Source organism: Phodopus roborovskii, unplaced genomic scaffold (genome assembly GCF_943737965.1).
Source record: "Phodopus roborovskii unplaced genomic scaffold, PHOROB, whole genome shotgun sequence".
Taxonomy (NCBI): domain Eukaryota; kingdom Metazoa; phylum Chordata; class Mammalia; order Rodentia; family Cricetidae; genus Phodopus; species Phodopus roborovskii.
Window position 1 is genome coordinate 818,373 of NW_026125554.1, and position 12,693 is coordinate 831,065.

General features: G+C 52.0%; 1 protein-coding gene across 2 annotated transcripts; it reads left to right on the forward strand.

Moving 5' to 3' along the window:
- The first annotated feature begins 1,996 nt into the window (after positions 1-1,996).
- On the forward strand, positions 1,997-9,884 carry Creb3l3 (cAMP responsive element binding protein 3 like 3). Of its 2 annotated transcripts, none has more exons than XM_051177280.1 (10): positions 1,997-2,072; positions 2,575-2,706; positions 3,068-3,362; positions 4,619-4,725; positions 5,274-5,411; positions 6,048-6,154; positions 7,471-7,539; positions 7,997-8,081; positions 8,390-8,486; positions 9,068-9,884. In XM_051177280.1, the coding sequence occupies exons 1-10, from the start codon at positions 2,046-2,048 to the stop codon at positions 9,448-9,450; spliced, it is 1,440 nt and encodes a 479-aa protein (XP_051033237.1). In that variant the 5' UTR covers positions 1,997-2,045; the 3' UTR covers positions 9,451-9,884. The 2 variants fall into 2 exon arrangements, with proteins under 2 accessions (XP_051033237.1, XP_051033236.1); XM_051177279.1 differs by having other exon boundaries at positions 3,065-3,362; positions 9,068-9,883.
- The last annotated feature ends 2,809 nt before the right edge of the window (positions 9,885-12,693 follow it).

Here is a 12,693-nt window from a genome sequence, read left to right on the forward strand (position 1 = left end):
TGTGGCAAGAAGCCATCACTTAAATGACTGAAGAACATTCACTGTTCACTTGTGATCACACATTCTGGCCAAACCAAATACAACCCTAGGAAGCAAACCCAGAGGCCCCTGGGGACAGTGAGAAAAGCAGAGGCCAAGGGCCCTGTGGTATCCAGAGGACTGCAACTCTGCTACATTGTGTTCTGTGGGACATCCTAGGCCCTGCAGGACACAGAACAGTTTGTCTGGCCTCCATTCACCCTGCCAAAGTACATTTGTCCTGATGCTGTCCTTGGCCCCTCATCCATTTGCTGAGTTCCCACCAGCTTCCTGCTAGATTTAGTCCATGCTAGGCTCCTTGACAACCCTCAAAGTCCTGCATGCCCTATCCAGTCCTTCCCTCCTCTCCTGTCCTTCCTGTGCTAATTCTGGCTCTGTCACCCTCTCACTGTCACCTCTCGTTCCAGGCCTCATCTCAAACGTCCCTCCTCAGAGAAGTCTCCCTGACCTGTTCAGCTCAAGCTGTACCCGGGGTTTCAGTCCTTTGCTTTATGCCTTTCTGGTGCAGTTAGTGATTGAGCATGTGTTTACTTATTGCGCATGTGCTCACTTAACTCCCACACCATGTCATTCTTTTTTTTTTTTAAAGAGACGGGGTTTCTCTGTGTGGCTTTGGAGGCTGTCCTGGAACTCACTCTGTAGACCAGGCTGGCCTGGAACTCACAGAGATCCACTTGTCTGCTTCCTGGGTGCTGGGGTTAGAGTTCACCATAACCATCCCACTCCAGAATGTCTTCTTAAGGGCAGTTTCCTGCCCTCCTCTTCCCTCCCCACCCCTCTTTCTCCAGCTCAGGAGGGCTCTCGATGCTCCTTCCAAGCTTGCAGTTCCGGACTGCCCCAGGACCTTTCCACAGGTTATCTCTTTAGCCTGACACACCTTTCACCTGCTGACCCTCGAGTTCATTCACTGTCCCATTCAGGATTCCAGGTGGTCCTCACTTCTTACTGTGCAGTCATTTGATTTCTTGGTGACATTTCTCTCCCAAGTTGTCACTCCTCTCTCTACCCATCTCAGTCCAATCCAGGTCACTTGTGGATTGATTGGCCACACCTAATCTGGTGGCTGGTATACCCACTCTCTTCTGGACACCAGCAGCTGGCAATGACCTACAGAATTCATCCTGGCCACTGAGGGTGTCACTGTGGCTGGAGCCAGGGCATGGTTGGGGTGGGGACATAGCACAAGGGGGCAGAAAGTGGAAGGAAAGCAATAAGATGGAAGCGGCAGACCGAGCTCTGACAGCTGTTATGGTGACAGACACAACGTCCTGGGTTCCTTGTGTCCCAGTCCCACATAAACCAAGTGTGGTGACTGTCATCTACACCTGTTATCCCAGGAGGTGGAGGCAGGGGGATCAGGAGTTCAAGGTCATCCTTAGATGGATAGTGACTGGAAGCCCAAGCTGGACTAGGAAAGACTTAATGTGACAGACAGTCATCGGACAGGTAGGTGCAAAGGCCCTGGGGTAGGGAAAGTGCAGTTTGTATAAATATTTGTAGACTAAATAAATGCAGGCCAGGTGATTCCAGAGGAATTGATTACCCACGTGGGACGGTGGGGGGTGCTCAGCAAGTGAGGGGTTGCCACCCTGCATTGGGGGACGGAATTCCACACCCAAGTGTCTGCTGTTTCGCTCTGTCGAGGGAGCAGGCACAAACCACCCAAGAACCCTGCATTTTGCTGGGGACCCAACATCCTGTGAGGCTAGAAATAAGCGGTGGCTGTAAGTAGGGGAGAGGTCACCGCAGACCCGACACCCCAGACTTTGCCCTTTGCTCCTTGGAAGAGCACAAAACAGAGCGATAACGGTCATCCCGCCCTCCCCCGCAGCCGCTTTCCATTGGCTTGAGGTCTTGTCTGTCTCCCCTCGGGCCCAGTTGCAGCGGGGGCTGGGCTGGGAACTGCTGGGGGCCGTATTTCAGTATCCTTTGAGGGTGGAGAGTGGCAAAGGGAGCAGCAGGCGGCGACAGTGACCCACCCGGGAAGGGGCAGCATAGACCTGGACATGGATGGGGACATCTCGACAGGAAAGGTGAGGGGCCATGGGCAGGGGTGAGCTGGAGGGTTTCCAGGCTAACAGGGATACATCACGCCAGCGAGAGGACAGCTGGACAGGGAGTGCTGTGGGACCCCAACCTCCCAGGGACTTCAGGACAGGATTGATCCAGGCACCAATCTCTAGAAGTTTTTGTTTGTTTGTTTTGTTTTACACACATCTCTAGTAACGTTTTAAAAAATTATATGAAATGTGTGCCTCAGCACACTAGCCATATGCATCCCCAGGTTTTGTTTGTTTCCTTCATATTTTTATTTTGAGTCTTTCTGGTGGTAACCCAGGTTGGCCTGGAACCTGCCATCCTCCTGCCTCAGCTCCCTGAGAACTCAAATCATAACCTCACACTGCTGTGGTCTTTTTAGACTCCTGGCTACCCCAGGGCAGATTCACAGATGGAGACCCAGTCCAGGGCCCGAGGGTCCCAGAAGGAGCTAGGGTGCTGTGAGTGTGACCTGCCCCCTCTCTCTCCTCACTTCAGATGGTGTCCCCTGCCTGCACCATGGGTCCCTTGGACAGCCTGGAACTCCTGGACCTCTTGTTTGACCGGCAGGATGGCATTCTGAGAAATGTAGAGCTGGCAGAAGGGTGGAGCCACGCCGGGAAGGAGCAAGTGAGGGTTCCTGTGTGGACGCTTCCAGCCACAGTGCTGGGGGGGCTGGGGAGGGCACAGGGACACCTGTGAGCCTCACTCATTGAAGCTGCTTAATCAACTGCCAATGTGTGTCTAGATGTTTCTTCTACTGGGGGTAGGGGTGAAGTGGCTAACCCGAGTCATACAACTAACTTGGAACTGAGTTCAGGTTCAAACTCAGGTGCTGTCTATGTCTTTCCCTTCTTGTAATCTTACTGCTAGCATGTCTCAAATGCTCATAGAGAAAGGATGGCTTTGTCTTGAAGGCATAGAGAGGGACAGGGATTTGCCCAGACTCACATAAGTATATGTCTTACTCTCTCCACTTCCCTTCTAGAAGGTTCTACCAAATTCTGACTCTGATGACTTCCTAAATTCCATCCTGGGACCCCGAGACTCTGACCCCAGCTCACCAATATGGTCCCCAGCTGACAGTGACAGTGGCATCTCTGAGGATTTGCCCTCAGATCCCCAGGACACCCCTCCTCATGGCAGCCCTGGAGCAGCTAACACCATAGCCAGGTGTCACTCAAGCCAGCAAGGCAAGGGGCCCTGCCCCTCCTACCTACCCAGTGCCCCATGCCCTGCACCTCCAAGCACACAAGTACTGGAGTCCTCAGTGGCCATTGATCTGGGTGAGTATGGGACAGATTAACACATTGCAGGCCAGTGACAAGCAGGGGCCTATTTCACAGATAGGTACCAGCCTCAGTCCTGAGGCACAAGCTCCCACAGGTGGCTCAGACACCAGGCAATCAAGACATGAGGCCAGAGGGTGGCCTGGATCTTGCTTTGTCCAAGTGTGGCTAACACAGGAGTGCTCAATAAAAGTATGGGAGAGTCCAGAGCCCCTGGCACAGGCGCAGGTTCTGCCATGAAGGACAGCTTATCAGAGGCCACCCCCACGATCAATAATGATTTACCTGAGGGACATCTATTGATGGGCACCCCTAGCCAGGAAGAGCCCAAGCTAGAGATACAGGGACACAGGGCTGCTGCTGACTACTCTACTAACCCCTCACTGCAGGATTCTAGGTGGGGCTCCACCCTGACCACTCCCCCATGATCTGTCTCTGAAGATTTGCAAGGTGCTTTTTCCTCGCATTAAGTCCTTGTTCCTGGCCTGGAGAGATGGTTCAGAGGTTAAGAGCACTAGCTGCTCTTCCAGAGGCCCTGAGTTCAATTCCCAGCAACCAAATGATGGCTCACAATCATCTCTTTATGGGATCTGGTGCCCTCTTCTGGCCTGCAGGGATACATTGCAGGTGGAGCAATCATATACATAAAATAAATGAATGTTAACAACAATTAAAAAAAAAAAAAACCTTGTTCCTGATAAAATCCAGGTTCAGAGAAGTGAAGGCACTTTCCTAAGGTCACACAGCTCTGCTCAGTCTGATCAGAAGCCAGAGTTTACTGCCACGATATTTGTGCTGTTAAACAGCATGCCTACTGCATGCAGGCCATTGGGGAACAGGCCAAGATGACACAGAACTTGTCACAGGCTCCCAGTCCTGTACCCTTGTGTGGCAGCCACTCCTTGCTGTCCTGGCTCTGAGTCCTCTGCAATACCATGGCGCAGATCCACATACAAGATGAGTTTGTGTTGCAACTTTTATAGCAGAGGGGAGACCGAGACACAGGGTACTGTTTCCTGGTAGCGCACATCTTTAATTCCAGCACTCAGGAGGCAGAGGTAGCCAGATCTCTGTGAGTTTGAGGCCAGCCTGGTCTACATAACAAGTTTCAGAACAGCCAGGGCTGTACAGATAAACCCTGTCTTAATAGGAAAAAAGGTCTTAATTTTTGAGGCTGACATTGGGGACTTGCTGGGGGCTGGGCACTGAGACTGATGGCCCAATGTCCTCTCTGTCCTTTCCCCGCCTGACAGACATGTGGAGCACAGACATGCTGTATCCAGAGGAGCAGGCTGGCTCACCTTCCAGATTCAACCTCACAGTGAAGGAACTACTGCTGTCTGGCAGTGGTGGGGACTTGGTAGGTATCTCCACCCCCACCCTGTTGCCTCAGGTCCTGAATGTTGGGACAGACCCCTCCCTCCATGTCTGCCTTGCACAGCCTGGGACACTGATGCCCAGACAGTCCTGCAGTGTCCTGTCTGCTCCCCTGGACTGGCAGAATCTGCAGTAAAGGAGAGGGCATGGGGGAGCCATGGGTGACTATAGGAGGACCAGCTTTCTGCTGGGAGACAGGGTCAGGATAGAGATTATTGGAACCAGTGCCAGCATTATGTGATGATGACGTAAGACCACTGCACCTGACAATTAATCCATCCTAAGCCCAGCCCTGAGCCCCACCCCATCCCTGAGCCCTACCCTCCAGCCCTGAGTGACACCCCAAACCCTTTTTTTTTTTTTAATTTTGTAAGGGCAGGGTCTTGCTACAAAGTTTCCCTGACAGGGAGCTTGCATTCCTCTCATCTCAGTCGTCCTGGGTGTTGGGTAATAGTCCTAAGTCTCTCCCCATGTCCTGCTCATTTTGTTAGTTTCAGAGTCTATGCGTCTCTAATGGACAATGTTCCACAGCCACAGCATTCCTTGGCCACCTCCCAGCTGCTGGGACCTGGGAGTGGGCACTGCCAGGAGCTGGTGCTGACAGAGGATGAGAAGAAGCTGCTGGCTAAAGAGGGGGTGACCCTCCCCACCCGGCTGCCTCTCACCAAGGTATGCAGGGCTGGATCTACTTATTTCATGTGCCTAGGTCTCACCCTGCAGCCGAGGCTGTCCTCAAACTCTCATCTCTTTGCCTCCACCGTCCCAGGGCTGACAGGTGGGCACCACTGTGCCCTGTGGATGGAACTACTGTGTAGCTCTGGCTGTCCTAGAATTGGCTCTGTAGACCAGGCTGTCCACAAACTCACAGAGATCTTCCTGCCTCTGCCTCCGGAAAGATATTCTGTTTTTTTCTGCCTTCTGTTTACACTGATGGCAAAGTGCTGGTCCTAGGGATTGCCATCAGGTGGCGCTGTGGTCTGGGTCACAGCCAAGATGGTGCCCACACATTTCCTCAGAATGAGTGGGGTCTGCAGTATGAGTGCAGCCAGGAAAACATCAAAGCTCTGGAGGCATCAGAGTACCACAGAAACCAGGCAGGGTGCCACAGGCCTGCCGCCCCAGCACTCAGGATGGGGAAACCAGAGCATGAGGAGTTCAAAGTCATCCTTGGCTACATGAGTTAGAGGCTAGCCTGGGCTACATGAGACCCTGTCTCATACAAGCAAACAGATCACTGGTTGGATGTGGGTTTGGGGACAGCAGAGGTTGACAAAAGCTTCCTACCCTGCCTCATCCACTCTGCAGTATGAGGAGAGAGTGCTGAAAAAAATACGCAGAAAGATCCGGAACAAACAGTCGGCTCAGGAAAGCAGGAAGAAGAAAAAAGAATACATCGATGGTCTGGAGAACAGGTAAGGTCTGGAGAACAGCTGCACACTCCTAAGGGAAACTGAACCAGAGATGGTCCAAGTTTCACAGCTTAACAAAAATGGGGATGTACTGTTTCTCCATACTAATGCCAGGAGTCCAAAGGCAGCTAGGGATGGCCCGGGCATTGATTGATTGATTGGAGTGTGTGGACCCAGGCAGGCCACCATGCACCTGAGATCTCCTGTGAGGAGTCAAACTTGGGTCCATCAGACTTGGTGACAGGTGGCCCCACTGAGGCTCACAGGGGAAATGGTCCTGATGAAGGGGCTGCCTCAGCTCTGTGTGGGGTCAGGGCACTGAGTCTTTGCCTGAGTGACGAGGGGCCTGGAAAGCATCAGAAAGTCTCCGGGTAGGAGACAGAGCACAGAGAACAGTGGGGTGGTTGCCTTTGGCAGATCTGCCCTACACCTCAGGTTGTATCGATGATAGCATTTGCATGCTGCTCAAGCATGGGGACCTGAGGTCAGATCTCCAGCCTCAGTTCACTAAAGTCTGGAGTAACGGAAGTAGGGGATTCCTTGGGGCTCACTGGCCAGTTTGGTGAGGCCAGTAAGATGGCTCACTGACTACAGCTGCTTGCTTGCTGCTTTCTCATGAATAATCAAGTTTGATTTCCAGCAAAGGGCTGTTCAGAGCTGCTGTGCCACCAGCTCCTAGGAATCCAACAGCTGCTTCTGCTGTGACCACTTGCATTAATGTGCACACACACAGATAAAGAAAGTAATAAGAAATACCTGGGTATGAGGCTGGAGGGACAGCTCAGCAGTTAGACTGCTCTTGCAGAGGACCTGGGTTCAATTCTCAGCATCCCCATGGTGGCTTACCATGGCTGAAACTTCAGTGCCAGGGGATCCAATGACCCTTTCTGGCCCCTGTGGACACTGCATATACATGGTGCTCTCTGTCTCACACACACACTGGCACACACCTCTCTCCCATATATATAAACAAAATCTGGACATGGTGGTGCACACCTTTAATCCCAGCACTTGGGAGGCAGAGGCAGATGGATCTCTGTGAGTTGAGGCCAGCCTGGTCTATGAGCCAGATCCAGGACAGTCTGGACTACATAGAGAAACTCTGTCTCATAAAAAAGTGGAGAGAGATTACAGGAGACATCTGGGTCCCTGTCTGAACTCCACAGGCATGCACACAACATAGAACACACAAGTGACAAACATATCTTGGCCTTGTTACTGATCCACTGTTCTCAGGGTCACTGGGTCCCTGGGAAATGTCTGTGAGGCTGGCGGATGATAGGCATGTTCTCAATGTCACTGGGTCCTTGTCTTTCCAGGATGTCAGCTTGTACTGCCCAGAACCAGGAGCTACAGAGGAAGGTCTTGCATTTAGAAAAGCAAAATTTGTGAGTATGTGTTGAGTAGGGAGAGTCCCCCTAGGGTTTGCCCAAGGGAGGGCTTGAGGGACAAAACACTGGCACACTGGCTGTAAGAGCAAGAAATGAGACCTCTGTCTACCAAGGAGGGGATTTTGTATTTGGGGCTTTGACAGGTGTGTAAGAGTTGGCTAGAGAGGAATTGGCATATACAAAGTCCTATGGGATGAGCAAGAACCAGCTACACACATATCTGTGGAAACAACATCCTTTGCACAGAGGGCAAGGTCTGGGCAAAGGCCTGGAACAGGGCAGAGTCTGCTGTGTGGCTGGATCAGAGGGACTGAGGGGCAGAGAGGCAGGAGGGGGGCAAGAAGGGCATCTTAGAAAGGGTGGAATTTGTATATTGAAGATGGGGGATCCCAGAAAGGGTCAGGAAGCAAGGAGACCCCCCAAGGGCTCAACTTGGGTGTCATCTCCCTGAAAGGTCTCTTCTGGAGCAGCTGAAACACCTGCAGGCTCTTGTGGTCCAGTCAACCAACAAGTCTGCCCATGCAGGCACCTGTATAGCGGTGAGTCCAGACTGCAGTTGAGTACAGGGTCCCCAAGACTGGGGGTGTGCTTGGTTTTAATCAAATGGGTCGTGGGGTAGTGGGGGGGTTTTGGAGCCTGGCATGGTAGGACAGGCTTGTGATAAACCTCAGGAAACAAAGACAGGGGGATTGCTGAGTTACAGGTCAGCAATAAACCACACACCCATCTAAATAAAATAAAGTCTCATGCACCCTCTGGTAGCAGGACCTCAGCTTCCTTGCCTGTGAGCTCGGGTGTGCTCATGGGGGAGGGGAAGGATGGGGTGACCCCACCCCATGTCTGGCAGGTCCTTCTGCTGTCCTTCGTCCTGATCATCCTCCCCTCCATCAGCCCTTTCGGCTCCAACAAGGTCAACAGTCCTGGAGACTTCGTGCCAGTTCGAGGTAGGTGATCCCAGCCTCCTGACCCCCAGGGTGAGGGCAGGATTCGGCAGGCAGGGTGCTAGCCTGGCATATGAGAGGCCCTGGCTTCCATCCCCAGCACCATAGAAACCAGGTGTTGGTGGTGCAGGCCTGCCATTCAGGAGGTGGAGGCAGGAGGGTCAGTTCAGTTATTCTAGGCTTCCCAGGACAGCCTGGGCTACATGAGACTCCTGACAAAAATGACAGCAGATAAACACACATGAACATATACACACCTCAAAAGCCCATGTCAGGGGATTTGGGGGCAGATAGATACTTGCTGCCAAGCTGACAACCCAAGTTCAATTCCCAGGTCCACAAAGTAGAAGAATGGAATCATGCAAAAACGGTCCTCAGACCTACAGAGGGGCGCTATGGCACCCTCCAAAAATAACAGTGCATACAATGTGAATGAGTGTGACAAACCCAGGGGTCATAATCCCCACCAAATCCTGCACACCTGGAGCAGGGGAGGCCCCCCGAAGGTGGGGCCATGGAATGAAGGCCAGGACTGGACTGTACCTCTCCATGTTCTCCTCCTCTGACTCCACAATTCTCTACAGTGTTTTCCAGAACCCTCCACAACCACGCTGCATCCCGCGTGGCTCTCGACATCGTCCCAGGCTCCGAGGTCCCAGGACCCTGGCCAGACGTTGGCACACCCCACAAAGGTTCTTCTCCCAGCAGCCTCAGCACAGACTGGGGGAATTTTATAGAAATACCCATGCTGAGTGACTCAGCAGAAGAGCTAGACAACTCCACCCTGGTGCTGGTCAACACCACGGAGGACCTGGGTGGGGCCACCCTGCTGGACTGGGTGGCTTTGGAATCACTGCTCAGCCCAGGCCGCATGGGGCTGGAGATGCCAGGGGTGGAGATGTGGCTGTCCTGGGTTCCAAGGTGGCTCAGGGTCCCTCTGGTGTGGGGTGCTCTGGAGGTGCTGTGACCAGCAGTAGCACGTCCAGACTCAAGACAACCATAGGGCCTGACAGCACCTCCCCATAAGCTGATCCCCGCATGCCAAGTGGAAGTGGGACTGCCAGGCCTAGCACAGACCCCGGTGTAGGACAAGACAGACACTTACACCTGAGCCAGGACCCCCAACCCACAGAGACTTTCCTATTCCCTGATCACTGAGACAATGCAGACCCTCTGGGGTCTGGGCTCCCCAATCCGGGGTGCAGACTTGAGAGTACACAACACACGTCCATCTCCTTTTTTTTCTTTTAGAGACAGGTTATCACTCTGTAGCCCAGGTCTGCTTCGAACTTACAGATTCCCCTGCCTATGCCTCCCAAGTGCTGGGGTTAAAGTCATACACCACCACCGTCCAGCTATACACCCCCTTTTCTAAGACTGTGACTGTCAATAAAGTATTTTGACAATACTGGGACTGTAACTCAATGAGCACAAACCTGTCACCCAGCAGTTGGTGGGCACTGGCAGGTGAATCTCTGAGTTGGATTCCAGCCTGGCCTACACTAGACCCTGTCTACACACACAATATTTTGAGAGTATAAGTGGCAAGGTGTATGAATTTCAGAGGCTGGGCTCTGGCAGGCAGCCTGGGATGGGGCTTGACTAGTCTCCTAAACATAGGTGCGTTCAGCACCTTGGATAGCGGCAGGGAGGCAGGAGGACTCTGTAGGGCCTCAGCCCATGGCTGGCCACCTGCCTCCCTCAGGGTCTTGGTTGCCCACTCTGTTGATTTTATGGTGAGGAAACTGAGGCGTGGAATGGGCCAGCCCAGGGTTAGCAGGAATGGATGACATCTGGCCTTGTGGACTATGCTTAACAGCTAAGGGGATTGCAGCCATTGCAGAAGACAATGCAAATAGAAGGGGGGGGGGAGGAGATAAATCTTGAGTCAGGCATGGTGGCATACACCCTTAATCTGACCACTCAGGAGGCAGAGGCAGGACAATCTCTGTGAGTTCTAGGACAGCAAAGACTGTTGCACAGAAAACCCTGCCTCAAACACACAGAAACAAAAAAGACAAGACTTGCGGCTGGTGAAGTGGCTCAGTGAATAGGGATGGTTGCCAGGCAAACATCAGGACCTGAATTTGCATAACAGATGGATCCTGAGGGCAAGCCTCATGTGAAGCCAGAGACCCTCAGTGAAGGGAGTTAGTAAGAGGACAGAGGGGACACAGGGGCCTGCTCTGGCCCCCACACATATGTGCATACAACACACATTTCTCTTTTTGTTTTGAGACATGGTTTCTTTAGCCATGCCTGGCTGGAACTCAGAGGTCCCCTGCACCCACAGGGCTGGGATGAAAGGTGTGGCCACCGCATCCCTTGTGCTTTTTCCTTTTTGGGTACATCCATTATCTAAGTGATAGGAGATGTCATTTTGTAAATATGTTTCTCATATTGGTTAATGAATAAAGTACTGTTGGCCAATAGGAAAGCTAGATAGGCGGGACTAGGAGACGAGGAGGAAAGAGTAAGGAGGAGTCAAGATGGAGAGACTGGGGAGACGAGATGCCTGCCCCATTCCCTGGTAAGAAGACCACGTGGAAATATTAGATTAGCAGAAATGGGTTAATACCTAAGACAGAGCTAGCCGATAAGAAAATAGTACCTGGCCAACAGCATTATATCAAGTACAGAGTCTTAGTGTGTTATTTGGGGCAGGCCCAGCAGCAGGACCGGACCAGCTGCGGGCGGAAAAACCTTACTCCTTACATCTAAGTCAGATGAGCCTGGGCAGGGCCCCTGCCCATTGTCTGTGTGACATAGGCTACATGACCCCAAAGTGTCTGTCACTTCATCCCCTTGGACACATGCCCCATTGATATTGATCTAACCCTATCTGAAGGTGGTGGCCATCCTTCTTTTATAGTATTGGTGTGCCTGTGCACCTCGTGTGAGCAGAAGCCTATGGGGTAAGGTTGGACTCCCTGGAGCTGTAGCAACAGGTGATTCTGAGCTGCTATGGGTGCAGTAACTTGAGCCTAAGTCTGTAAATGCACTTAGTCATCTGTCTAGTGCCTGTATGAGAACATTGACCCACGGGGCTAGATGGCACAGTGGTTAAGAGAACATTGACGCCCCTCCCCCCACACAACTGGAGTTATAGTTGGTCCCATGCTAGAGCAGCCAGGACTCTAACCACTCAACCACCTCTCCAGCTCTAGATCTGTTTTCTGAAACTGACTGAGAATCACCAATTCACCCAGGCTGGCTGACTAGGGAGCCCCAGGCATCTCCCTAACTGTGTAGACATGAGAAGGGTACCCTGCGCAAGAGTTCAAACGATGTTGGGGATTAACTCAGGCCAGCAAGCCTGTATGGAAAGTGTTAATGAGCCATTGGCCCAGGAACCCACACAAGCCACACTGGCCTGAAACTGCCCATGCCCCTATCTCAGTGGTGGCCTCCTAGATAGCAAGCAGCATGACATCCTGTATTATGTCTAAAGAAGGTGGCTCCAAAGTCTTCGGACAGGAAAGACACATGGTTAGTTTGTAATTTTGTGTGAATTGAGGATCAGGGTTGATCTGGCTTCCTTTTGCCATGCCTACTTGATGGGGGATGTCCTTCTGTATATATGTTTCTCTTATTGGTTGATGAATAAAACAGTTTGGCCAATAGAGGCAGGAGGATAGGCAGGACTAGGAGACGAGGAATTCTGGTAAAGATAGGCAGAGAGGCACCGCAAAGGGATGCCATGTAGCTGAGGAAGGAGTAACAGGTGTGAACATTCTACCATAAGATAAGGTCATGTAGAAAAACATAGATTAGTAGGTATGGGTTAATAATTAAGACAGAGCTAGCCAATAAGCCCTAGACATCAGCCAACAGTTTTATAACTAATGTAGTGTCTGTGTGCTTATTTGGAACTGAGGGCAGCGGGTCCTGGTGGTACAAGAACCTCCACCTCCACCTAGTTTTGCAGTTGTTGCATTCATCCTGTCTGCTGTTCAGGTCACTTGAAGGATGCCAGCCCGGGTATTACATGAGGCCAGGTCTTTCTTTAAATGCAGATTTAATGGTGGGTAGAGGTCACAATACTATACAAAGCCAGCAGGTGGCGGACATCACCAAATCTCCCCCCTCAACCTGCCCCTAAAAACTGGTGATTGAGAATAGACACAATGACCCTGAGTGACACACTGGCCAGGTGGCCTTAGCACCCTCCAATAGCTGGACTGTCATGTGACCCATGAATGTCACAGCC